This window comes from Rhineura floridana, chromosome 5 (assembly GCF_030035675.1).
Source record: "Rhineura floridana isolate rRhiFlo1 chromosome 5, rRhiFlo1.hap2, whole genome shotgun sequence".
NCBI classification, from domain to species: Eukaryota; Metazoa; Chordata; class Lepidosauria; order Squamata; family Rhineuridae; genus Rhineura; species Rhineura floridana.
In genome coordinates, this window is record NC_084484.1 from 60,293,867 (window position 1) to 60,321,149 (window position 27,283).

The following is a 27,283-nucleotide window of genomic DNA, read 5'->3' on the forward strand; positions in this document are numbered from 1 at the left end:
ACGGCATTGCTCTCAGCTTCTTCAACACTCTTAAACCCCCTCACCACATTAAGGTGTGCATCCTAGAGGGGGATAATATAGAGGGGTGCAAATACAGGAATATGAAAGAAGTTTTTACATATACCAATTATCTGTTCCTAGACGTATAACAAAATCAGAATTATATGTATGTGGTAGAATTATCAATTTAGCAATTCAAAAATGGGCAATTTCCTTTTTATTTCAGTTTTGTGTCTATGCATTTTACTCTGTGCTAACTTTTCTTTAAAAAAAACAAGAACTGAGGAATTAGACAGGCCTGATTTTTGCCTCTTCCTAGAGTCATAGAATTGTAAAAACAGAAGAGGCTTCTCATCAGCTTTTCTGCACAGGGACAGGCCTCCATGTCCAAACTAGAAGTCTGCAGCCAAATATTGGATTTGTGTACATCAATTATTATGTAACATTTCATTATCATTTCCTCATTCTCCCTAATCTTCAGTACTACCACCCCCATTCTCCTCTTACCAAAACATGTATTATTTCTTTAATCCTCCTTTGTGAGAGTTTCACATTCATTCTTTCTTATTGGCTCTTTATTATCATGCCTACCATCAAGTTCCTGCTTACAAGCTGATTCTTTCTTTGATTCACTTTTTTCAGCTTTCCTATTTCTTAGATCATCTCCTCACTCAAGTTTCGTACCTTTCCCTTCTCTTTTTGCCTGCTGAGCCCACTGTTCTTTCTGTCTTTAGGCCATGTATAAAAGGGTATTTTTTCAACAAATAGCTCCCTTACTTATAGACTTTTAACTGTTCATCTTTCTGTTCCTGACACACAGCCTGAGCAGTTAGAATGTTTATAAACATTCCATGGTATCACAACAGCTCAGCTAATTGCTTTCAGATGGCAGGCTATCTGCACTCAGTTTAGCATATTATATTCATCTGTATATACAGATTTGCGATGCAGAGATTATTATTATTTACTCAATTTATAATTCTAACCTTCGCCAAACAGTCCTAGGGGTGGGTTACACAATAGTCAAATAAAAGCATCATTAAATAGTAAATAAAAAACATTATCAAAATGCCAGAAACATACATAAAACCCAGAAGCTTTAAATACAGAATATAAAACTCAATGAAGTACCGATAAACAGCAAGCTATGCCATCCTTACAGAAATATGAGAGGCCCCATCCATATTGGCATTCTGCTGGGTCATGAAGACACCTGTTCAGATATGCGTTCCCCTGAACTTGAATTGCTTGATCAAACTGTTTTAATTGCTTTTTAACTGATTAATTGTTATGCTTTTAAATATGCTTGTTTTATTGTATAATTTAGATGTTAATGTTTTGATGGAATTGTTTTATTGTGTATTTTAATTATGTATGTGTTTTATAATTGCTTTTATGCTTGTAAATCACTTAGAAGCCATTATGACATATAAGTGGCTTATAAATCTAATAATAATGATGATCAAAATAAATTACTGGCAGATTAACACAACCTGTACTAAAGAGTGCATCTCCAGACACTGTAGAAAATAAATGGTGTCAGTACAGAGGTTACCTCAGAGGGTAGGTCATTCCAGAGCTTGGGTGCCATCACTGGTAAGGCCCTATAGATTCCCAGGATAGAAAAGCAAGTTTTCTATTTTAGGTGTACATGGGAAAACCAATAGAACTAGTAAAACAACCCTTGTTGGGAACCTTTTCATTCTACCTACTGTTTATCGTCCAAACATGCCATATATTACTGTACTTAATTAGAAGTGCTCCTCCAAAAGCATTTAGAGTGCTAAGAGCCATTTGTATCTGAAAGTGATAGGGTTGAAATTATGCTTGATTAAGCTTAATTTCTGTGGTACAGAGCTTAGCAGCACACTTCAATATTATCACTTGACTCTTGTTTTAACATTGAAAGCACCACTTGGTAACATAATTCTCATTCAGAATATCAGCATGTGCATTTTCCACCTCAGCAAGCTATTTTTATGTTTTAAATTAGTCATATCATTTGGTAACAAGACTGTCTTTCTCTTAAGTGATTAGTGAAGAGACGCCAAGTTACCAGACTGTAATTTAATTCTGTTCTCTGCATCCACCATTTAACACTGACTTTATACTTCACAGTCTTATTACATTAAATGTTAATCTTGCAGGGTTTTTTATAATGTACCTTTATAACCTCACAATTCATTTACTGTTCATTCAAGGAAACATTTGGTGGAAAAGACAACTTGAGAGGGTGGGGGGATTACTTTCTTGGTGAATAAATAAATAACAGCTTTGCATAAAAATATTTTGACTCCTTTAATATTTATTCACTCTTAGGAAAGAAGAAGTCTAAGTTTAAATCTATTAAAAAGTTCTTTGGGAAAAGAAAAAGGAAAGAGACATTATCATCTTCAGGATGCAGTAGTCTGAAACCATGCCAGTCTGCAAGTGATGTCACAGCTTCACAGTCCTTGCACATAGATTACGATTCTGAAGAAGAACTTGAGTAAGTCTGTGAACTGTCTTTAGCTTCTTCACAAAACAAAGAATTCCCTTTTGGAAAAGCCAAATTACTTCTTGTAGATTAAACCTCCCAAGAGACCTGTAGTTGCATGCTCAAGCATTTTACTTCCTTTGAGAGTATGGGGAAGGCTTCAAATATATTTCAGTATGCAAAAAAAGTTGCATTCACACATCACAGTAAGCCTTAAACGATGCCTTATTGCCTGCTGAGCTCTACTCTGTTTCAAATAAACCATGATGGTAAGCCAAGGTGGGTTTTTTTGGCTTATAAATTGTGTTTGTTTGAGCAAAACAAACCACAGTCCCTGGTTTGGATGTAGTGCCAAGCCAGAGATCATGGTTTGTTTCTATCCAAGGCAAGTGGGGAGGAGTGAAGCAGGCACAATTGGTTCATACATGGTAAGCCATGGTTTATAGTTTTCTGTGACATGTGGACATGACCAATGTAAAAGAAGTGTGTTACAGTGAGCTACAAGTTTTTGCTGAACTGAGGATCTCCCTTAATAGCTTTGGACAAATACTATATCTCAGTCTAAGATAATATATATTTATTCAGTTTATATCCCTCCCTTCCTCCCAAATCTTACAATATATCTTATGGCATGACTGGGAAGATAAAATGATATATCTTCTACAGCCCTTACTTAAAGGTTGTATTGAAATCTTTATAAATAGTTACATTATTTAAAGCTTCTTTTTTCTAGCTTTGACATTCTACCTGTAAATATGTTAGTCATGTAAAGAATAAGAACATAAGAAGAGCCTGCTGGATCAGCCCATCCAGTCCAGCATCCTGTTCACACAGTGGCCAACCAGACACCCAAGGGAAGCCTGCAAGCAGGCTCTGAGTGCAAGACCATTCTCCCCTCCTGCAGTTTCCAGCAACTGGTATTCAGAAGCATACTGCCTGCCTCCGACTATGGAGGGAGAACATAGCTGTCATGGCTAGTAGCCATTGATAGCCTGATCCTCCATGAATTTATCTAATCCTCTTTTAAAGCCATCCAAGTTGGTGGCCATCACTGCTTCTTAAGGAAGTGAATGTCATAATTCAACTATGTGCTGTGTGAAGAAGTACTACTTTTGTCTGCCCTGAATCTTCCAACATTCAGCTTCATTGGATGTCCATGAGTTCTAGTGTTATGAGAGAGGGAGAAAACTTTTCTCTATGCACTTCCTCCATGCCATGCATAATTTATACAGTTCTATCATGTCACCTCATACTAACTTTTTCTCTAAACTAAAAAGCCCCAAATGCTGCAGCCTTTCCTCATAGGGAAGTTGCTCCATCCCCTGCTTCATTTTGGTAGCCCTTTTCTGAACCTTTTCCAACTCTACAATATCCTTTTTGAGGTCAGGCAACCGCAACTGTACACGCTGTTATAAATGTGGTGGCATCACAGATTTGTATAATGGTATTACAATAATGACAGTTTCATTTTCAGTACCTTTCATAATGATCCCTAGCATGAGATTTGCCCTTTTCAAACAGCTGCTGCACACTGTGTCAACATCTTCATTGAGCTATCTACTACAACCCCAACGTCTTGTTTTGGTCAATGTTATGACCCAGGACTGGGGGGGGGCTTCAAGGAGGGGGATTCTGACTTTGACAACTGGGGAGATGACTTGAGGGAGGAGGGCTCGCAGCGTGCCCATTCACCTTCCCCCCTGCGCAAGCACAGCCTGGGTTGTCAGAGGCTGCTCCTTTGAACACTCCTTCTTGCCTGTGTTTGAAGTGCTGCCTTGCATTTGGAGGGGGAAGCTGAGGTTCAGCTCCCTTCGCCCTGTTTCCAATGGCTTTGGAGGCGCAAAGAGCAATGGTAAGGGTTAAGGAGGAGCCGGCTTCTTCACGTGAAAGAGAAACCTATTTAAGGCGGCTCTGAAGGGGGAATTTGCTGCGTCGGCATCTGTGGCTGCAAAGACCTGCATAGTCAGTGTTAGCGAGGAAATTAGTTCGTAGAAAGCATAGTTAGGTGAATGAATTGGAAGGCTTTTGACATAACTGTAACTAATAAAAAGAGAAAACCTCACAGAACCATCTGCGTCTACATCTCTTGGCTTCGGGCAGTACAGTTTGAAGCAGCCACATCCTTCTCCCTCTAATGCCACCATGACCAAAAGGATGGAAGCAAGTGGCGGAGCAGGGGAGGACCTTCACCAAGTCATGCAAGCCGTGTTAACCGAAGTCCAGAGCCTCCGAACTAAAACCCAGTCCCTTTGAGCCGAGAATCGAGCCTTGCATCTTCAAATGACTCAGTTTGTGATCCAGGGACTCCCCGTGCAACAGGTGTCCAGGCAGTTGGGGAGCTTGAAGCAAGGGAAAAACTCAGTTGGAACTTACACCAACTCTTTTCGCATCCTGGCTCAAGAGACAGATTTCAGTGACTTTGGATTGGTGTTTTTATACCGGCAGGGGCGCAGCTCGGAGGTTTTGGGTGAGTTGGCTCGAGCCCCTCCACTGAGCACTTTCTCAGAACTTGTTCAGCTTTACCTACAGATTGACAGCAGGCTTGAGGGTTGCTGTCAGGAACATAGGGCTGAGGTGGTTTGAACCCTGCCCCCCTTACTGCTCCCCCGCATCTGCAATCCACCCAGCATGGAAACCTCATCGCATTCGGGGGTGGAGTCCATTCAGATAGGAGGGGCGTAGCCACACCTGACAGAGGAGGAGAAGGAGAAGAGATGCAAGGAGGAACTATATTTATATTGCAGGACGGCAGGGCATATGGCCAAGTCCTGCCCTGCCAAGTTGGAAAAGGCGCAGGTGCAGGAAAACTACAAATCCCAGCCCTTGTAGAGGTCCAAGAGCTGGGGTTGTCTGCAAGTTAGCGACCTCAAGTTAAGCCTCTCCCACAGGGATCGGCCTTACATCTACCTGTTCACTTAGCCTTGCCAGCAGGGGGAGAAGTTCAGGTGTTTGCCATGGTGGACCCAGGAGCTTCCAGTAATCTCATGGACTTGGACTTTGCCCGGAGGCATAAAGTGTCCATCGTGGAGCTTGAGTCACCCTTCATGGTGGAGACCATTGATGGGCAGCCGCTAAAAACTACAGAGGTCACCAGAGCTACGAGGCCCCTGAGGGTCAAAGTGCCCGGGCATGTGGAACAGCTGTCCTTCTATCTAGCCGCCTTGCCATGTTTTCCGTTGGTGCTGGGTATGACCTGGCTGGCTCAACACAATCCTGTTATTTCCTAGAAGGAGGCTACCATGACGTTCCAGTCGGATTATTGCAAGCAGCATTGTCAACCCCCCGAGAAAACTATGCCTTTAACGTTGGCTGCCACATCCCTGCCTGAAGAGACGTACCTACCCGCAAAGTATCAGGAATTCAAGGATGTGTTCAATAAAAAGGAAGCTGACCAACTGCCCCCTCACCATCCCTGTGACTGTGCCATAGACTTGTTGCCAGGGGCTAGTATTCCATCAGGATGCATCTGCTCCCTGTCGGAGCCGGGATTGGCAGTGTTGTGGGAATTCTTGGATGCTAACCTGCAGCAAGGTTTCATATGGCTGTCCAAGTCTCCTGCTGGGGTGCCACTGTTGTTTGTCAAGAAGAAGAACTGGGAGCTACGCCCATGTCAGGATTACCATAAGTTGAACAAAATCACTATTCCCGACTGGTACCCCCTCTCTTTAATTGGGGAAATGGTGGAGTGCTTGCATTTGGCTAAACTTTACACCAAACTGGATTTACAACGGAGCTTACAATTGGGTCAGAATCAAGGAAAGGGATGAGTGGAAGACTGCTTTCAAGACACATTATGGACACTTTGAATACTTAGACTATCGAACGATCCAGCAGTCTTCCAGAATCTCATGAATGACATCTTCCAGGACTATTTGGACCGCTTCGTCATAGTTTATTTAGATGACATTCTGATTTACTCTGACTCTCACGAACAGCACGAGGAGCATGTGAGGGCTGTGCTACAGAGACTCAAAGAGCATCACCTGTACACCAGCTGGAGAAGTGCAAGTTTGACCTGACCACTTTGGATTTCTTGGGCTATTGCATCTCCCCCATAGAAGTCAAGATGGATCTGGAGAAGGTGTGCTGTGTGCTCTCCTGACACCCCCCTAATGATCTCCACCGCTTTTTGGGATGTGCTAACTACTACCACTGTTTCATCACTGCCTTCTCCAACAAGACAGCCCCCCTTACTGACTGTTTAAAGGGTTTGGGACCTTTTCATTGAACTGACTCTGCGCAACAAGCATTTGAAGAGTTGAAGCAGATGTTCACCTCAGAATCAGTACTCCAGCATGCCAACCACCAGCAGCCTTTCGTGGTGGAGAGTGATGTGTCAGATGTAGCTATTGGAGCGGTGTTATTGCAGCCAGTCCAGAAGGGGGGGCTTGTGACCCTGTGCTTACTTCTCCAGAAAGCTGACAAGTGCCAAGCACAACTACACAGTGTGGGAGAAAGAACTCCTGGCCATTCAGGATGCTTTTGAAACTTGGTGTCACCTTCTGGAGAGGGTGTGACATGAAATGGAAGTCCACATGGATCATCGGAACCTGGAGAGTCTTCAGATGGCCCGGAAACTGAACCAGTGTCAAGTGCTTTGAGCACAGTTCTTCGCCAGATTCCACTTCCTCATTAACTATATTCCTCAAGCACAGAATCATCGGGCGGATGCCTTGTCCTGCAAGCCAGAGTTCAAGGAGGAGCAACCTGCTACTTCAGAAAGTCAAATCATGCCCTTGGATAAATTGGTGGTGGCCAGTTGTCCAGACTCTTGGGTCAAGGACTTGCATAGTGCTCAAGAGAAAGACCCATATACTCAGGAGCGGATACGAGAATTGGAGGAAGCAATGCAGAACTGTGCACCTGGATTCTCTAAAAGGGGTGGACTGTTTTAGCACTATGAGGCTTTGTACGTGCCTACTGGAGAGTTGCAATCCAAAGTCCTCTGCCAGTGCCATGACACCCCCACTGCTGCACATTTTGTTTTTTTTTAAACCTTGCAGACAGTCACAAGGGCTTTTTGGTGGCCAAAAATTAAACATGATGTAGAGAGGTACGTCCAATCCTGTCCGACTTGTGTGAGGGTGAAACATGCACAGGGATAACCCTCAGGTTTGTTAAAGCCCCTTCCCATGCCTGAGGGGCCATGGCAAGTGGTGACTTTTGACTTCATCATGGATCTCCCCACTTCCCAGGGGAAGACGATTGTTTTTGCGGTTGTAGATGCTTTCAATAAAATGGCACATTTCATCCCCTGCACCGGGTTGCCAACTGCTCGTGAGACTGCCCAATTATTTGTAGAGCACATTTTTTGGCTCCATGGACTCCTCTCCAGTTTGGTTTTGGATCAGGGAACCCAGTTCACCACCTGCTTCTGGCAAGCGTTATGGCATTTGCTGGGGAATGAGCTAAGACTGTTGTCTGCACACCGCCCCCAGACAGATGGACAGACAGAGAGAGTAAATGCTACTTTGGAGCAGTATCTCTGTTGTTATGTAAATTACCAGCCGGACAATTGAGTGGCTTTACTGCCTTTGGCAGAGTTCGCGTATAACAATTCTGTGCATGCCTCGATGCAGTAGACTCCATTCTTAACCAACTTGGGATATCACCCGTGCACCTTTGCCTATCCCTGAGCTATTCTGGTAGCAGTGGAGTTTGTGCAGGAACTGCAAGCAATGCAGCATTTGCTACAGGAGCAACTAGCATGGGTGCAAGCTGACTATAAGTGGCAGGCGGACCGACACTGGTAGCCTGGCCTGGAAATACAGGTTGGAGACAAAGTGTGGCTATCCATGCGTTACTTACCCACAAGGGTTCCTAGTCAGACTTTGTGGGCTGTGAGACTGGGACCCTTTGACGTAGAAGCCCAGATCAACCCTATGGCATTTCGTCACTGCCTCCCACCTTCCTTGAGAGTCCATCCCGTCTTTCACTGCTCTCTGCTTACTCTAGAGCAGCCACTGGATCTCCATCGAACAATGGAAGCCCCGCCTCCCCCTTTGGTGGTTGATGGTCAGGAAGAGTTTGAAGTGGAATGGATCCTGGATTCTCAGTGGTACTGAGGAAAGGTACAATAGTTGATCCAGTGGTTGGGATACCCTCAAGAGGAACGATCTTGGGAGGCAGCAACCAACGTGCATGTGCCGGATTTGGTGAGAGAGTTCCCTGAAGCTTATCCAGGCAAGTCCAAACCCCCAGGGTGGGGGGAGCTTTGGCATGGGAGGGGGGATGATGTTATGACCCAGGATCAAGGGGGGGCTTCAAGGAAGGAAACTGACTTTGAGGACTGGGGCGATGACTTGGGGGGGAGGGCTCACAGCACACCCAGTCACCTGCCCCCCCCCGCAGAAGTGCAGCCTAGGCTGTCAGAGGCTGCTCCTTTGAACACTTCCCCCTTGTCCATCTTGAAGCACCATCTTGCCAACTTGCTGATACTGAGCTAGACACCCAGCCACTTTCCATGCCTGAACAGACTGTTTCCCCCCCCCCCCGCTTTGGAGGGGGAAGCTGAGGTTCAGCTCCCTTTGCCCCGTTCCCAACTGCTTTGGAGGTGTGACGTGCAATGGTCGGGGTTAAGAAGGAGCCGGCGTCCTTGCACGAAAGAGAAACCTATTTAAGGCGGTCTGAAGGGGGAATTTGCTGCGTCAACATTTGTGGCTGCGAAGACTTGCTTAGTCAGTGTTAGCGAGGAAATTAGTTCCTAGAAAGCATAGTTAGGTGAATGAGTCGGAAGGCTTTTGACATAATTATAACTCTAATAAAAAGAGAAAACCTCACAGAACCGTGTGTGTCTGCATCTCTTGGTTTCAGGCAGGACAGTTAGTCACCACCAGTTCAGAACCCATGAGTGTATATGTGAATTTTTTTTCTCTAATATGCATAACTTTATACTTATTTACATTGAATTGCATTTGCCATTTTACCACCAATTCACTCAGTTTTGAGAAGTCCCTTTGTAGTCCTTCACAATCCCTTTTTGTATGTATTGTGACATTTTCTAGTATTTTATATACCAGATCTCAAGAGCATGTAAAGAACACACCACAAATATCTTTTAAAAATTAATTTAAAAAGAACATGTTTATTAAAATATGCTATGTAAAAACTAACATTGTTTAGACCACTTAATAATTAGATAAAAAGAACATAATTGTTGTGTCTGAGAGTATCTGACTGAAAGATTTAGAATCTGTTTCTTTGTCATAGTGATTACATACCATAGTGAAAACATCTGATCTGATGAAGTAGATTCTAGTCCAGTGGTTCCCAAATTTTTTCCCCTACAGACTACTTGAAAATGGCTGATGGCCTTAGTGGACCACTTTATGATTTTTCTGCCAGTTGTTGCAATTATAATGTGCTGTGCTAGATGCTGTATGATTCTTAATTGTATTTTTATTGCTTCTTTTATTTCTTATATTGTATTTTATTGTATTACAATTTGCATTCTGCAGAATGTTTATATTTTTATAATTGATTTTGTTCTTCTGATTTTGCTGTTGACCTTTATTTGTTTGAACCACCTTGGTATGCATTCTTTAATTGAAAGGTGGTATATAAATTCTTTTATTAATAATAATAATTTGGGAAGGACAAAAAGAAGTACTTATTCATGTAGTTCATAGGAATTATGGAATTCACACGCATAATATGTAGTGATGGCTACTAACTTTTAAAAGAGGATTAGAATAATTTGTGGAGGATAAAACTGTTGGTGACTGCTAGTCATGATGGCTGTGTTACTTCCAGCATCAGAGGTAATATGCCTCTGAATACCAGTTGCTGGGGATCATGAGCAGAGGAGTGGTATTACACCCTTGTCCTGCTTGTGGGCTTCCCTTAGACATCTGGTTGGACATCTTAGTAACAGAACGCTGAACTATATGGTGTAATGATTAGAATGATGGAGGAGGAACTGGGAGACCAGGATTCAAATCCCCACTCAGCCATGAAGCTGACTGGGTGACCTTGGCCAGTCACTTTCTCTCAGCCTAGTCTACCTTACAGGGTTGTTGTGAGGATAAAATATAGGCCTTTGGTCTGATCCAGCAGGGCTTTTCTTACTTAGTTACGATGGACCCGTAGCTAGTATAGATATGTCTGTTTTCAAGTCAGATCCCAGGCCCAAATCATGTTGCCTAATAACAATGGAGAGAGCAACAGTACACACAGAGTTTTTTGCCTGTACCACTAAGTAACCACAGTAATTGACCCTGAAATTAGAGATCATAGTTTTCAGGTTGGAGGGCATGGTTTCCACGTGAGTTGAGCCCCAGCACTGCTGCTTAGGAACTATGCACTGTGTGAATACCCAAAGTCCTTCCAGTGCTAATAAAGATTGCATTACACAGTGCTGCCATTAGGGGGTGCCAAGCCACAATGTCAAAAAGTTCTCCTAACTCTACATGGCTTTATTTGCTGTTTGCTGGTAGAAAACCTGTGATATCCCAAAGCAGCAGAACTGAAAATACTTCATATTAAATATACATGTTGTTATTTGTAACTATTCTAATTATTCAGAAGAAAATCAACACTACATCTGTCCTTTTTTAGCATTTTGTTTCCAGTTTTTTAAACATGGGTATCATAAGCAGTAGAGTTATTAAAGTTAATTTTAAGGTTTGTCCTTGGGTAGAGGAATTTTCAGAGAAGCTAAGACTACCAAAAAGCATTAGAGGGCCCCATCATTCTTGGGACATCACTGTAATTTGCCAAAAGTGAAATGCAAAGCAAATATGGATATTCCATCTCAGGTGAGGCCAGAAGAGGTTTGCGAAGCCAAGCAAAACATTCCAGACTGGTTCTGCATGTCCTAGAGAATTTTCTGTGCAGATTATTTTCATTTCATTTTCATGTTCTTTCTTTAATGAAATTATTCTTGAATAATCTCAAATACATTGAACTTGCACGGCATTTTTTCTGTGTGGATCCTTCTACAGCGGATCTTCCTTTTCTACCTATTGTTTTATTGAACATATTTATAGCAGTCGTTGGGATAATAATTTCATTGTTCCTATTCACATTTATGTTTTCCCTGCATATATTCAATAACATCTTCATTTAATGCAGGAATATTTCTCTGGAGAGCTGCTGCCAGTCAGTGTTGAAAATACTGAGCGAGGTGGACCAATGGTCTGACGTGGTATAAGGCAGTCCTAACTCTTAAGGAAGGATGGCAATGTATATCACGTGTCACTCAACCACAAGAAGACTTATTTATATCATGCCTAAGCAGTGCACTTTGGCAGGGACATTGCTGCTTGAAGCAATTGCAGCCCATGATAGAAGATTTGCACCCAGAACCCCTTTCAGTTCTGCAAAATAGGCTGGGTTACAAGTCTTTTTTTTGCCAATTGTTTTACAGGCATCTGATATAAATAAGCACAGAGTTATTTTCTAATGTTTCTGTGGTGGGTGTTGCAAAAGATTCTAGGCTACACCTTTAGGTTTGTCCAGTGCATTTGCATCCCTTCTCAGCTGGTTTTCAAAAGTAATTGTTGTCCCTAAAATATGGTGTCCCAAATGACCATGGGATTCTCTATCTTTGGCCATTCTTCTCATTCATTATACTTGGACTCAAGTGAACATATGAAATATGCTTCTTTTTTTAAACACCCCTATTTTATGATCATGTGCATTTTTCATTAGTGTTCCATATTCTCCTAGGATGCACAAAGGTATTATGGGAAGCAGAGCCTTGTCGCATGAGAGTATTTTCATTTCTGAGGCTGCACAAGAACCTGCTAGATCAGTCCGAGTATTTTCTCAGGAAAATGTTTCTGATCGAATTAGGGCTTTGCAGGTAAAATAAAACGTATATAGCATTGCTCATTCTTCCCCCCTTCATATTTCTAAATGTAGCTCTGGATTTCCTTTTTTCTATCTGATAGTAACATACATATGGCCTTAATTTAAGCACATTAAACATTCTCAGTAGGGTTCCTCTAAGTCTGGGGTGGGAAATGTTTTCTTTCCCTCTCTCAAAGACTTTATTCCTTTGGGGGCAATTGGGTGGTGGCTGTATGCCAGCAATGGTTGGGGCCACCCCCCACCCCCCTCTCTCTCTCCCTCCCCTCCCCCTTCCATTTCCCCTATTAATATCTCTCTCCCCCCTCCCCCTTCCATTTCTCCTATTAATATTCTACATAGAGTTCATCCCAAATCACAAAATCATTACCCACCAACATCCTCTGACTTGAATCAATGTATTCCCCCAATCAATATCCCACACAGAGTTCAGTCAGTTTTCCCCTTCCACAATATCCCTTTCAGTGCAGCTATAGAAAGCCTGAGAGGCAAAAGGAGAAAGGAGCACCAATTGTCTTTAAAGAATTTCATGGAGCAGCTGTGTGAGGAGAAACGACTTTGGATGCACAAAGGCTTGCAGACATATACTCCCCCATGGATCCCATGCCCCCCTCACTTTCTGTCTATCTCCCCCCCCTTTTTACCTCCCTCCCCCAGAGATCGTCAACAGAAACAGAAGAGAACATTTTCATAGTGGGATCCAAAGTTGGGACATTGTTTTCCATGCCAAGACTTGCTGAAAGTGGTGATTGGGGGGAGGCAGAGAATGGATGGAGAGGGAGGAGGGAAATAATAATAGCTATGAAAGTGAAAAGTGAAGCAGAGAAAAGTGCTGGCTCCACATGTACGAGTGACTGTATCCCAAGATAGCCAGAAAACAATCTTGGAGGGGGGGAAAGGGAGCAGCAGCAGCAGGTAGCCTTGGCCTCTATCCCTCAGAGAAGAAAGGGGTGAGTCTGAGAAGGACAGGCTGTAGGCCAGATAAAGAGGTGCTATTGGCCATTTCCTGCCTGGAGGCCAGCAGTTCTCCATCCATAATAACTTATGAACCATTCAGTCACCAGAGAGAACTTCAGTACCAAGGTGCACCAGTTCACTAAGTGGTAACATGCTGTGTGGCATGAAAACCAAAATTGGGATTGGCATATTAAGGGCTAGTGATGCAGTGCATAGTTTATGTGCATGCAGCCCTGGTCCCTTTCTCATTACGAAGAAACCTATGTGAACTGTGGCATCGTTGGCAGCAATTATAGTTGTTGGCTGTCAGTAAGCTCCCTGAACCCACATTTCTGGCTCCCAGATATATCATGTTCAGATCCAGGATCTACATTCAGTTATTTTTATTCTTGAGACCTTGACAACAGAGCAACCAACAGAAACACGCTATGCCCATGAGTAAGCATTATAATAAATCACACTGTGCCTTTGTTTCTCATTTTCCCAATCTTAAATTCAGTTCTCCACATTTCAAAGGTGGGCTGTGTTTCAGCAAATGTGATAGATTCAGCTGTAGAGGTGAACTGAATCGTATTTCTCCCCCATCACTAGTCTGAACACCTTCAAATAAGATACAGCATAAAAGTGGAATAAAACAACATAACCAGCATTCCAAAATCCACATTAATACAATAGCTTAATTAGGCCAACCTAGTAATTTGGTTGGCCTAATAAAAGTGTTGCCAAAACATGGATTTTGTAATGTTTCTTTGGGCCAACATAGCTACCTTTTGCTTTTTGTATACTCTACATTAATGATTGCCATGTCTCAGGAAAAGGGAGACACTATGATTGTGGGAACTGCTGGTGGCTGGTATCAACTGGCCCATTGCTCTTATGCCAGGAAAGATCTGGGTGGATAAAAATAATGTATAGCATGACCCAGCCATTCAGTAATGGTGGAAATACGTTGAAGCGTACTTTAAATTTGTCCTTGTAGTTGAAACTCCAACAGAATTGGAAATTAGGGGTCTCATCTCCATTTGGAACTCCTTCAAAAAGAATGGATGATACTGGGATGAGTTCAGAAGATGATGGGTTACCCAGAAGTCCACCAGAAACTTCTTTGCTACAGGAAATTCTGAATTCCACTACAGCAAAGGTAGGATAAATCAAGCATGCCATTTCATGTTATTATTTTGAATGCAATCATTTGTTTCATTGTGTTTTACCAGTTGAAACCACATTTCAGTAATTGGCACATTGTAGTAAATGGCCATCTCCATAAAAGAGAAGTTTGTAACAAAGATAGATAACCAAGTGTTTGGAGGCAATACGTAGGACCTTGCATTGTCAAGTACAAGCTATTTTGAGAAACAAAATGCACACGTTTAGACGTGACTGTGAGCCCCAGAAGATCTAAAACACATCTTGAATATTTAGGGGATAGCTTAGTTTATCGTAACAGATTCTTCTGGTATCATTTTGACAATTTTGGTTTTACTGTAATAGTGGCCAGGAGTTGCAAAAATGATCAAGAAAGAATGATGCTGACTGATCTTGATCTGTGTCCCCTGTCCCATCCTCCCACTGCTACACTAGGAACATACTGATTTCATCACTTTTCTGAAAAAACAAAAAACATCTTCCATCTTCATATCTTTAGGATTCCTACTAATTTTTAGAATGCCATAGAAACTCTCTTCTTGCAGCTTACATTTTCTATAGTGGCTTTGTGGTTTGTATAACATGTAGCCTGTGTGTCTGTATATCTCATCTCATTTTGTCATCTATCACTGAATCTTTTCCTCATTCCACCCACAGTTCTCTGACTCTCATAAGCATCTTAGCTCTTTGAGTTTAGCTGGAACAGGCAGTGAAGAAGAAGAACAGGTAAATTTAATTAAGAGTGTGTGTGTGTTTGTGTGTATTTTGGGGAAAGAAAATAATACATAATGACAACAATCTGAAGCAACTGTGGTATTCCTGAACCTTTATAGTAAGGGTTGAAAACCTTTTGGGGCTAGTGGGCACATTTAAAATTTGTCCCTCTGTATCAAGCATAAAATGGCTGCCTTGGGGCATGTCATAACACAAAATGGCTGCTACAAAATGATGTAAACATACTCCCTCATCAGTGGGGGGAAAAGGCACCTACATCAGCTGCTGCTGCACTGGTTCGCTGAGAAATGCTCTTTGCAACTCTTTGTTCAGAAAGGAAGGGAATGTGCCTGTCCAGTCCTGGCTTCCAAATGAAATGGAGGCATGTTTAATGGGTTGTGTTCAGTGTAGGGGGGTTGCCAGTGCAAATAGGAACTGAGCAGGAACAGCAAAGTGTCTTTTGCCTTGTGGATTTTTGTGGGGATATTTACCAAGACCTTTTGCAGATGCCTTAGGAAGTACAGGCAGACATATAGAATAGGTCTGAATCATTCTTCTCTAGCATTATACTTATTCAAAAGTTAATTTATGTATCATAGATTTTAATACTTGTAGTTTTCAAGCACCATTGAATTGAGCCTCTAGGAAGAGATGACAATGTGCAGAACGTCGGTCAGATGTTATTTTTCACTACAAAAACTGTTGGATGTGGGGCAAGTGCAATTCCTATTTGGGTACTTTTGTTTGTATTCCAGAAGGAAGGTAGAGTTAGCGTCCTCCAGCTGACTAGGCTTCCCTACCTTTACCTGTGCTGTTCCCTGTCTAACTTCCTTCTGTTGTAAACTGATATGCTCAGGGAAGCTTATCTGCCCCCTTTCCTTTGTTTTTTTTTTCTCTCGACTGTCCGAGCAGAGAGGAGACACCTCTGTTTTTGTTCTCTCTCCAGAACCATGAGGGTAATTCACTAACAGGCAAAAAAACCTTGCGGTTTAAGAATGTATCTATAGCCCACAGCTATTTCTACCAAACTTTAAAAAGCAGGGAAATTGGGAAGCTATAGTGAATGCACCAGGGGAGCAGGAGACCTGACCTCCTCTCAGAGATATTGGACTGCCCTACAAATTTGTCAAAATGCAAACACAATTTGGGTTGGTCTTTCACAGTCCAATCCACTTGCTGCGTAGCTTGGAAGAATTTTGTAACATGTTTTGTTTATCGCCATGAAAATTGTGAGGGTTGTTAAGCAAGCATTTCTGAGTTCAGGACTATATGTTTTGTAAGGTTTTGTTTTGAAATGAGCTTATGGGAAGCATCAGAATGGCATGGGGGTATTTTCAATTTAGCATTGTGGAATGTGAAAAATCCACGCTGTATAATCTCATGGCTGTATAATACCCAAGTCTGGGCATTGCGCCTTCTGATGTTCATGTATTAATGTATATATGGTAAGTGCTGTTTGTATAGAAGATACATGGCAAGTGGAATGAAAGAGGAGGGGGGAGTAAATGAGCAGTAGAATGCTGGATGATTGGCTGAGTGTTTGGATGGCTGAGAGTATAAATGGAAGGATGACAGTTGAAACTGGGTGGACGTGAGTGGGTTGTTTTGGTGGAGTTGGGAGGTGGGTGTGAGTTGGTGTATGTCAGGAGAGTGTGGAGAAGGAGGGAGGTGGAGTTCGGATTAGTAATAAGTCAAATATCACAGTAATAGATGAAACCATAAGCTTATAGATCATTATCAGAGTTATCTTGTTATTAATGTCATTTAATAAAAACTATATTTGGTTTACCGAAGGCCTGATCCTTGGCTGGGGTTTCAGAGACCAGAAGGGAGGGTAAGGTAATGACCAAGGCTGAAGGGAAACAGTAACAAATGGTGGCAGCAGTGAAGAGGAGATTATAACATTCATAAGTATCTAGAGCAACCCTGCGTTATGAGTTATCTGCAGTGATACAAGGGGGTTGGGAACAGCATAGGCACGCAGTCACGAATGTAACCGGATAGAGAGACTCAGGCAAGGTCTCTGGGAACATTGGTTGTAGAATGTGACTGGTGGTGCTGCCTAGCAGGGGGATCTATTGAGATCTGTGCTAGAGCGGAGAGAGAAACCATAAAAAAGGACAGTCCGGACTGGTGGAGTCCCTGGTGGTGCCTAGTGAAAGGCAGTAGCCACGAGCAGATAGGAACCTGACAGGGAGAGCCAGGGAAGGGCGTCACAGGTGGTGGCAGCAGTGGGATACGAACAAAAGAGAGTCCAGATATGAAATAGAGAGTCCCTAAACAGTGGTGTGACAAACAGAAATAACAAATAAAGATTACTTGTGAGAGTGACTGGCAAAGAGTGTGTGGCAAAGAGTGAGTGAACTCCAACAATATGGCTGAATACATAAAGATGAAAAGAGAGGAGCTGGTGGAGAAGTGCATAACATTCAATTTACCTCATGAGGGTAAAGGGGTAGATGAATTGAGGGTAGCACTAATAGCTTTTACAACTGTCCAGCAAAAACAACCTGTCAGGGAAGAGACCCCAGAAGGGTATTCAAGCAATCCCACTTATATAGAGTACTTGAGAGAGAAGTTAAGATGGGAACGTGAGTTGGAAACTGAGAGATTGAGGATGGAAGGTGCAGAGAAGGAAAAACAGCAGGAGCTGGAAACTGAGAGATTGAGGAGGGAGGCTGAGGAAAAAGACAAGCAGAGGGAGTTGGAAACTGAGAGATTGAGGAGGGAGACTGAGTAAAAAGACAAGCAGAGGGAGTTGGAAATTGAGAGAATGAGAATGGAGTTTGAGGAGAGGGAGAAGCAACGAGCATTGGATGCTGAGATACAGGTGGAAAAGTTAAAATTTGAAAGAGAGAAGTTTCATTCTGATGAAACAAGAAAGGAAAGAAATGAAACCAAAATAAAGGTTACACCAAAAGATTTTGCGGTGTTTGAGCCTGGACAAGATCCACAAATTTACCTCAGCACCTTTGAAAAGGCAGCTCAAATATGGGGGCTACCAGAGGATAAATATATGCAATATTTATCGAACTTGATCAAGGGGGAGTTGGCAGAGGCATACCAATATTTCCCCTCAGACAGGCCCGTCACATATGCCGAGTTTAAAGAGGCAGTATACAAAAGGTTCAGACTGGGACCTGACTATTTTAGAAAGTTATTCCGAAACTGTCAGATCCAAGCAGGGAGGTCTTTTGTTGAACTGGGAGCAAAGTTGATGGATATATTTGGAAAGTGGATGAGTAGTGCCAAAGCTCAGTCAGTGGAAGAGGTGAAAAGCCTCATGATACTGGATCAATTATTCCATCAGTTACCACCAGAAATAAGGCTCCTTGTCAAAGACCGTTCCCCTACATCGGTGCAGGAGGCCGCAGAGATGGCGGATCACTTTGCCTCCAATAGAACTGGCTGGGTGGGGAAAACATCAAGAGAGTTTAAACCCAGACCATATAATGGTGGCAAAAAGGATGTGGTGCCACAGCGAGTGAGTCCTCCAGTAAAATCTGAAGGGCACAGGACACCCCAGAGTGGATCTGTGTACCCTAAAATGGAGGAGAAATTATGCTATAAATGTGGTAGACCGGGGCACCTACGTTTTCAATGTGAGGTTGCCAACCCCATTAGTAATCCTGCTCAGGCAAGGGCAGTAAAAACAACCAAAAGATCTAACAACGAAAAAGGTTCAGTTCTGCCAGATAAACTGGACAGAAGTAAAAGACTTGGATTCGAGTCTAAGAGAAGAAGTGTGTGTTCAAGGGGCAAATTATTGGGCATTGCTTGATACTGGTGCCGCTCAGATGTTACTGAGGCCAGATTTAATGAAATCTGAGGAAATATTACCTCAGGAAACGGTGACTATCCAAGGAGTGAGGGGTCAACCAGAAAGCTTACCCATGGCCCTAGTGAAAATGCAGTGGAGAGGCAGAGAGGGAAAATATAAAGTAGGTATTAATGCCCAACAACAAGAACCAGTGATACTGGGAAGAGATGTAATGGGGGCACAAGGAAAAATATATGTGGTAACCAGACAACAGCTTGGCAGAGAAACAGAAGCCATGTTAAAAGGGGCTGCAGGAAACAGGGTGGAACCTGTTTTCGAGCCTACGGTCACCATAGCAACCCCTGGAAGGCCTGCTGAAAGAAACAACTTGTATCAAGTGGTCTCTAGTGATGAGGCAGAGCAGTTCAGGGAAGAACTGAATAAGGATACAAGTTTGAAGCAAATAAAGGACCAAGCCCTGACACAAAAGATTCCCTTTACTGACAAGCTGAGGAATCAAATTGTGTGTGAGAATGGGATTTTATATAGACTGTGGATGCCTGCTGAGAGAAAGGATGAATGTGAACCAGTGAAGCAATTGATAGTACCTAGCAAATACAGAACCAGATTGCTAGAGGTAGCCCACAATGTCCCATGTGCAGGACATCTGGGAATAAAAAAGACCAAGAGGAGATTGGCTGCACACTATTATTGGCCAAATATCTCCAAAGATGTAAAACAACATTGTCTATCTTGTGGTATATGCCAAAAGGTGGGAAAAAGTGGAGTAAAGACTAAGGCACCCTTAAAGCCCCTTCCTATAATTGGACAACCCTTTTATAGAGTGGGAGTAGATTTGGTGGGCCCTTTTTCCAAACCCACAAGGCATGGCAAGAAATATCTATTGGTGGTGGTGGATTTTGCCACCAGGTACCCAGACGCGGAAGCATTAAGATCCGTAGAAGCCCCTGTAGTGGCAGAGGCTTTGTTAAAAATCTTTATGAGGCTGGGTTTCCCTCATGAAGTGCTGACGGATCAAGGCAGTGTATTCATGGGAGAAGTGATGCAATGTATGTGGAAGTGTTGTGGTCTAAAACATCTAAAGACCACCACTTACCATCCAGCCACTAACGGATTGACTGAGAGATTTAATGGGGTTCTGAAGGGCATGATAAGAAGTTATGTTCAAGATCACCCACAAGACTGGGATGAACGTTTGGGGTGCTTCTTATTCGCGTACAGAGAAGTCCCTCAGGAGTCAACAGGCTTCTCACCCTTTGAACTGATGTTCACTAGAAAAGTGAGGGGACCTTTGGAACTGTTAAAAAATTCATGGGAAGGAACCCTGGGAGAGTACAAAACATCTGTAGTTGATTTTGTATTAGACTTCCGCACCAAATTAACATCGATGATGGAAGCTGTACAAAAGAATTTGAGTCAAGCTCAGGAGAAGCAAAGTTACTGGTATGACAGAACAGCCAGGGAACGTGTATATGATGTGGGAGATATGGTTATGGCATTCATACCCAGGAAACATGATAAATTACAGGCTAACTGGGAGGGACCATATACCATAAGAGAAAAGCTTGACACAGTGACGTATGTAATTACAACAGTATTAGAGGCATTAAGAAAAGCAGGCCTCACAATAAAAGCTAAGAAATGCCAGTTTGAATTGAATGAAGTCATCTATTTAGGACATAAGGTGGGGAGTGGGAAAATAACCCCCTTATGGAGCAAAGTTGAGGCAATACAATTGTGGCCTATCCCCTTAACTAAAAAACAAGTTAGGGCATTTCTAGGCGTGGCTGGTTTTTATAGAAAGTTTGTGAAAGATTTTGGGGAAATCGCAACCCCCTTGCATGAGTTGACAAAGAAAAAGTGTTCTGAGCGTGTGGTGTGGACGGATGAATGTCAAAAGGCTTTTGATCTTCTGAAGCAAGCCTTATGCCAAGGACCTATATTAATAGCACCAGACTATGAGCAACCATTCATCATGGCTACAGATGCGTCGGACCTCACGCTGGGAGTCGTCTTGCTGCAGGAGAGAGAAGGCACCAGACATCCGGTGGCGTATCTGAGTCGCAAGCTGACGTCGAGGGAGAAAAACTATTCGTCCGTCCAAAAGGAGTGCCTAGCGGTCGTGTGGGGACTGAGCAAGTTGCGCCCATACGTGTGGGGACGAAGATTTACGGTGACGACGGATCATCGGGCCTTGTTATGGTTACAGACTATGAAAAATCATAACACTATGCTGCAAAGGTGGTCCTGGGCTCTACAAGACTATCAAGTGGACTTCAAGTTCATCAAAGGCAAGGACAATGTATTGGCCGATGGACTTTCAAGGCAAGTGGCTGGGACTGCAGTGATGTGACGCAGACGTAGGAACAAAAATGACATTTTCCCCATAAAGACTTGGTTTTATTGTTAACGCGGCGTATGAATCCTAGAGCAGGAATAATACTCTGCCGTTATTTTTAAGGGGGGGGAATGTGATGTTCCTGTATTAATGTATATATGGTAAGTGCTGTTTGTATAGAAGATACATGGTAAGTGGAATGAAAGAGGAGGGGGGAGTAAATGAGCAGTAGAATGCTGGATGATTGGCTGAGTGTTTGGATGGCTGAGAGTATAAATGGAAGGATGACAGTTGAATCTGGGTGGACGTGAGTGGGTTGTTTTGGTGGAGTTGGGAGGTGGGTGTGAGTTGGTGTATGTCAGGAGAGTGTGGAGAAGGAGGGAGGTGGCGTTCGGATTAGTAATAAGTCAAATATCACAGTAATAGATGAAACCATAAGCTTGTAGATCATTATCAAAGTTATCTTGTTATTAATGTCATTTAATAAAAACTATATTTGGTTTACCGAAGGCCTGATCCTTGGCTGGGGTTTCAGAGACCAGAAGGGAGGGTAAGGTAATGACCAAGGCTGAAGGGAAACAGTAACAAATGGTGGCAGCGGTGAAGAGGAGATTATAACATTCATAAGTATCTAGAGCAACCCTGCGTTATGAGTTATCTGCAGTGATACAAGGGGGTTGGGAACAGCATAGGCACGCAGTCACGAATGTAACCGGATAGAGAGACTCAGGCAAGGTCTCTGGGAACATTGGTTGTAGAACGTGACTGGTGATGCTGCCTAGCAGGGGGATCTATTGAGATCTGTGCTAGAGAGGAGAGAGAAACCATAAAAAAGGACAGTCCGGACTGGTGGAGTCCCTGGTGGTGCCTAGTGAAAGGCAGTAGCCATGAGCAGGTAGGAACCTGACAGGGAGAGCCAGGGAAGGGCGTCACACGCCTCCAACTTAGTTAGTTAGAACTAGGTATGCCTTTCCTATCTACTACGTATTTCTATAAATAAAGTAGCTTTTCTTATTTTACTACGTCTTAAGTCTCAGTGATCTAAATGCACGGTAAAAGCCTGCTACTTAGGTATATACACACACTGGCACACGCAGTTCAGACTGCTGAGTTACTCTGCATATTTCCATAACAAAAACAACTTAATGTGGTAATAGCCAGGGGAATTTCAGGCTCTTGATTATCCTCCTGTTGACTTGTCTTAAAAAGTTACTTTTGACAAGTACAAACAGCAGGTAAGCAGTGTACTCAAGGTTCATTTATTCTGCTTAGAGATTTTTAATGCCACTTGAGATTTTTAAAATATTAAGTGATCTATACATTCTTTTAAATAAATAACATTCATCTCTAATTATTCAGCCAATATTCCTAGTTGGGCATTTAGCTGAAGTCCTTTACTGATGATGCCTATTGATTTTTCTGTTTGGGAGACTAATTTCCATCAGGCCTTCATCCAACCCAGCATGAGCAGGGATACTTGGAGGCAATCTCTCTTCTCTCCCTCTCTCCCCTCCTCCCACCCTCAGTTCTTAAGTGTGAGTGAATAGGTGCCCTTCTTCAATCAGCAGCACAGATACCCAACAGATTGAGGAGTCTTTTAGCATCCCTTGAAGGATCCTATTTACTCACTGAGCTGGGAAAGAGTTAGAGATATTGTAGGCACATAAGAGATGGAAGGTAGAATGCAAAGTAATGAACTTTTTTTTTCTGGAGATGATGAATTAAAACATACACAGTGAACTTCATTTACAAATTACTTAAGTTTTTTAAAGTGTAGCTTCCAGTGCTGACAATTGCTAGTACTCCTCTCCAACCCCATTTCTCCTGGAATTCACTGGTTCAGTATACAGAGCACTAAGGCTGCCAGGTTTATGAATCTAAACTTCAAACCTGCTTTGGCCATAGGACAGTAAACAAACTGTTTGCCTCGGTTTCCAAATGGGGGCATTACCAAAGAGGAGCTGAGTTTCACAGAGACATGGCTGGAGATAATTTTGTACATGCAAGTGCTGTACATATTGAAGAGACATCACTAAACAAACTCCACAGGCAAGAATTTCCATATCACCTCAGTTGTCGTGATTTTCAGTGGAGATAGTTCATATGTTGATGCAAGAATCAGTGAGAATTTGTCATGTGATGAAATACTTAGTATTGTATGTGCTTATGCAAATTTATCCTATGGGTGATAGAGCAGTTGAATTGAGAAGAAGTAGGTCCTGCTGGTTGAAACTGTCCAGAAATGTGTCAGGTTCAGCTGTTGAGGCCTGATGGCTTGCTTTGACTGCTACCTTCTCCATAATTTTGGCATACTATCTTATACATAAAATATTTTATACATAATATTTGCTTTAGAATCTCCAACAGAGCACATTGTATGTGGATGGAATGTGTTTATATAAAATAGAATATGCATAGCACTTCATTTGGATATAATTACATGCAATAAAACAACCTAAGTCTAACAACCTTTTTAAGTCTTCCAAAGGGAATATAAAATGTAAAAGAATGACATTTTAGATTGCTTATGGGCACTTAGTTTTAAGCTGAAAGCACAGTCACTATTCCAGTTTTAGACTCTGGAAGACACCTGAAGGTCCTGAGTCAAAGACAGATCAAAACAACTGTAACTGAACTTGAATCCCTCTGACTGCAATACGCTGCAAGAGAAAGGAGAGAATGCAGTGTACCAAACCAAAGGTGCACATGGGTAAAGAAAAGTTATCCTACATTTTATATTTTGCAAACAAAAAATAGTTTGCAACTGATACTGCTTTTCCTAAAGGGCAACCTAACTTTATGGAAGGCATTTGTTCTGTAGAATCAAATTTAGTGTAAGATAAGTGGGACCTACCACAGAATGATGCAGTGTGTAATGTTCCAGTTTCCAATTGCTCCATTCCAACTCCAATTTTATTCCAAAAATAATTTTCTGGGCTTTTTTTCGCCCAATAGTCAGTTTGCATTCTCTGCTCCCTGAGTATACTGGGACCTCATTTGCCTTGGTTTTGTACTTCTGCAAACCTTGGTTTTTCCCAGCCATGTTGGTATCTCCTTCTTGTTGTGTATGGAGCCATGTTGACTACATAAGAATGGGCACTCACTATTAATATATAGGATTGCATGGTCTGAAGGGACATGGCAGCAAACTTGCTGAAACTAGGCTGGGTCTGTTGAGTGGCTAGATGGGAGAGTGTGTGGGAACCCCATTTTTGCTGCCATGGCAGGATATTCATTAAATCAGCAGAGTTATAGTGACCCAGAAACACTGGAGATGGAACTTGGAACAGAACTGGCCCTTCAATATTAGCATCTAAATACTGTATAAATATTCTTCATTTTTTGTTGAGTGAAATAAGATGGTGTTACTGTATCTATTTATTGTTACTGTATCTATTAAATCGGTACACTGGATTATGGTCCCAACAGCATTGGCAATATTGTATTTAAATGTATACTTTGGAACTTTTTTGTGCATGTGTTCTTTAGCCTGCATTCAGGCAGATCAGGAAGCTGCTACATATACCTGCTTTCTGATTTGCAAGGACACTCACAGCTCTGTACAAGTTGCAAATTGTATGTTTTTCTCCAGCATAAAGATAAACCTGTGTGTGAGGGAAAAAACAGTCTGTGTAAAGTGACTCTAACAAATTGAGAAATTGACTGGCAACATTTGATTCCAATGCTGATGAAATGGGTGTTTAAAAGTTCCATAGAAACTTGCAAGTTTTATTGTGCTTTTAAATTTTGCTTTTGTGTGTGTGTGCTTAATTTTTATTTTGACACTTTCCCCCCCCCCCTCTTCTTTTGGGGCTCCTTGTTTAGGTCATATCAAGTCCTTTGAGATCCTGTTCTACAGAAAGCCAGCTATTCCCCAAGCAATCAAGTGCTAAAATTATAGCTCTACAAAGATCTGACTGCAGCTGCTCTCCTCCTGCTGATTTTGATACTCCGGCTGAGTTTTCTTCTTGCTTGGATAATTCAGCTGCTAAGCACAAGCTTTTAGTAAAACCACGGCACCAAAGATCTAGTAGAATAAGAAGACTGCCTTCGGTAATTGAGAGAAAAAGAGAGAGAGAAAAAACATATTAAAATACATATTCCCCATTGCTATGCTTTCTTATCAATGATATTTAGGGAGAGTTTCATGTGTGTATTTTTATTGTACCAGAGAACAAGGAACAGTTGGAAAGTAGAACAGCTAGTCTTTGTAACAACAACACAGGAAGTAGAGATAATAAATTGTATATGCATTTCAGTCTATTACTCAGACCTGTTTAATTCCACTTAACATAAGAAGAGCCCTGCTGGATCAGACTGAAGGCCCATCTAGCATCCTGTTCTCACAGTGGCCAACCAGATGCCTATGGAAGGCCTGCAACTAGGACCTGAGTGCAACAGCACTCTCCCCACTCATGTTTCCCAGCAACTGGCATTCAGAGGCATACCACTATAGTTTCTAGAATGAAACATATTATGTTAATCCTAAATTACAGAAAGACATTGGCTGGGAAGAAAAGGAGAAGGTTGGGACAGTGTGTCTTATAAAACTCTCACATTGTTTTATCTTCTTGGGGACCCATCATCACACCATCATCTTATTTCTTGAACTTTGTAGCTTACCTCTTCCTAGAGGCTCAGGCCAAGATAAGTAATAATTTAACATAAGCAAAAGGGGCAGGTAAGCTAAAGCATACAAGAATCATAAAATGCAAAACTCTACAGCCAAACCAGTTTTAGCTCACAAAAGCTAGGCAAAAAAGTGTGAAAGATCAGGGCTGGCACCAGGCATGACTAGACACTAGGGCAGCAGCCTGCCCCAGGCCTGCAGTGCTGTAGCTCAACACCCCCCCATATGGGCAACACTGAGCTAATAAGCCCACCCACATGCCCCACCTACCTGTTGTGTCATGTGAATGATGTGTGATGCCTGACATCAACCAAGATGGTGGCAGGAGCATAGCCCCTTAGGGAAGTCCCCACCGCCATATTGGGTGAAGGCAGGCATGTGTGCAAAGCACACATAGCATTTACACTGATGGGAGAGGTAGGTGGGGCATGCATTCAGGGTTTTTGAAGCCTGCACTATCTGTATTTGAGGGGGTGCCTGAGTGCTCCCTCTCCATGATCCACAGCCGGGTTGGGTTGCAGGACCCAACACTGCCATGGATCATGAAATGGGAGCAGCACTATCCCACCCTATGGAGGGGCCTCTCTGGGCTGCAGGGGCCCTTGGCTAGGGCCCAACCTGGCCATCCTCTGGCTCCGGCCCTGTGAAAGATGCTCAGGTTGGACCAAATTGCAAGTAACATTTTTAGCATTCTGTTAAAAGAGTTACTCCTTCTCTTGTTTCACGACTAACTTCTCCAAAATCATTTATTGTATCTCTAGAAATTTGACCTATTAAGTCACTTTTAAAATAATGAAGTCAGGCATTCATTCTTAGTGTGGTAGAAGTGGTTTGAACACACATTTTCTGCCTTGAAAACTAATACCTCCGGAATGCAGTGAATATGTGTTGGTGCAGTGAATACGTGTTCAAGCCACATTTATAGTGAAGCCATTCTGTTCTACATAGAATAGGCTTCACTGTACAAACATGCCCCTGCCTTGGGTGCTCCCTCACAGAGGAGTTAATCTTATCAACTCCTGAATGGGACTGGACATAAAAATTCTAAGTCTAGCTAAATTCACTCATTACTATTTTCTACTGTGACCTCACAGTCTTCTAATGATATGTCACAATGACCCCTAGTATATTAGGGCCCCTTCTTTCATTGCATTTCTGGCATGCTGCAGTGCAGTGTCTTCTGGGGCCACTTATGAAATTATGAAAAGTTCCAGATTGTGTGGGAAGAGCTCACAGCATGGCTGTTCCTCTTGCCAGTGTTGGCCCAGTTTCTAGGAGATAGTGGTTAGGAATCATGGTGGTTAATCGTGGTTAGCAGGTAGGTTAAATCTGGTGAAATGTGTTTCTTTTACAGCTCAGTCCTATGCATTTCTACTTGAAAGTAAGTCCTACTGATTTCAGTTGGGGTAACTCCCAGGTAAGTGTGTATAG

The 27,283-nt window shown here is 42.5% G+C and overlaps 1 protein-coding gene across 12 annotated transcripts in view; it reads left to right on the top strand.

Moving 5' to 3' along the window:
* The window catches only part of CRACDL (CRACD like), a 112,642-nt gene that overhangs the window by 48,321 nt on the left and 37,038 nt on the right, over nucleotides 1–27,283 (top strand). For 10 of the 12 annotated variants that reach the window (XM_061626891.1, XM_061626880.1, XM_061626881.1 and 7 more), the window contains 6 exons: nucleotides 2,320–2,488; nucleotides 12,146–12,281; nucleotides 14,223–14,384; nucleotides 15,047–15,115; nucleotides 25,048–25,275; nucleotides 27,207–27,269. In XM_061626891.1, the coding sequence (XP_061482875.1) occupies nucleotides 2,320–2,488; nucleotides 12,146–12,281; nucleotides 14,223–14,384; nucleotides 15,047–15,115; nucleotides 25,048–25,275; nucleotides 27,207–27,269 (827 nt within the window). The remainder of the gene's footprint in view (nucleotides 1–2,319; nucleotides 2,489–12,145; nucleotides 12,282–14,222; nucleotides 14,385–15,046; nucleotides 15,116–25,047; nucleotides 25,276–27,206; nucleotides 27,270–27,283) is intronic. The other 2 variants (XM_061626882.1, XM_061626884.1) reach the window with 1 other exon arrangement.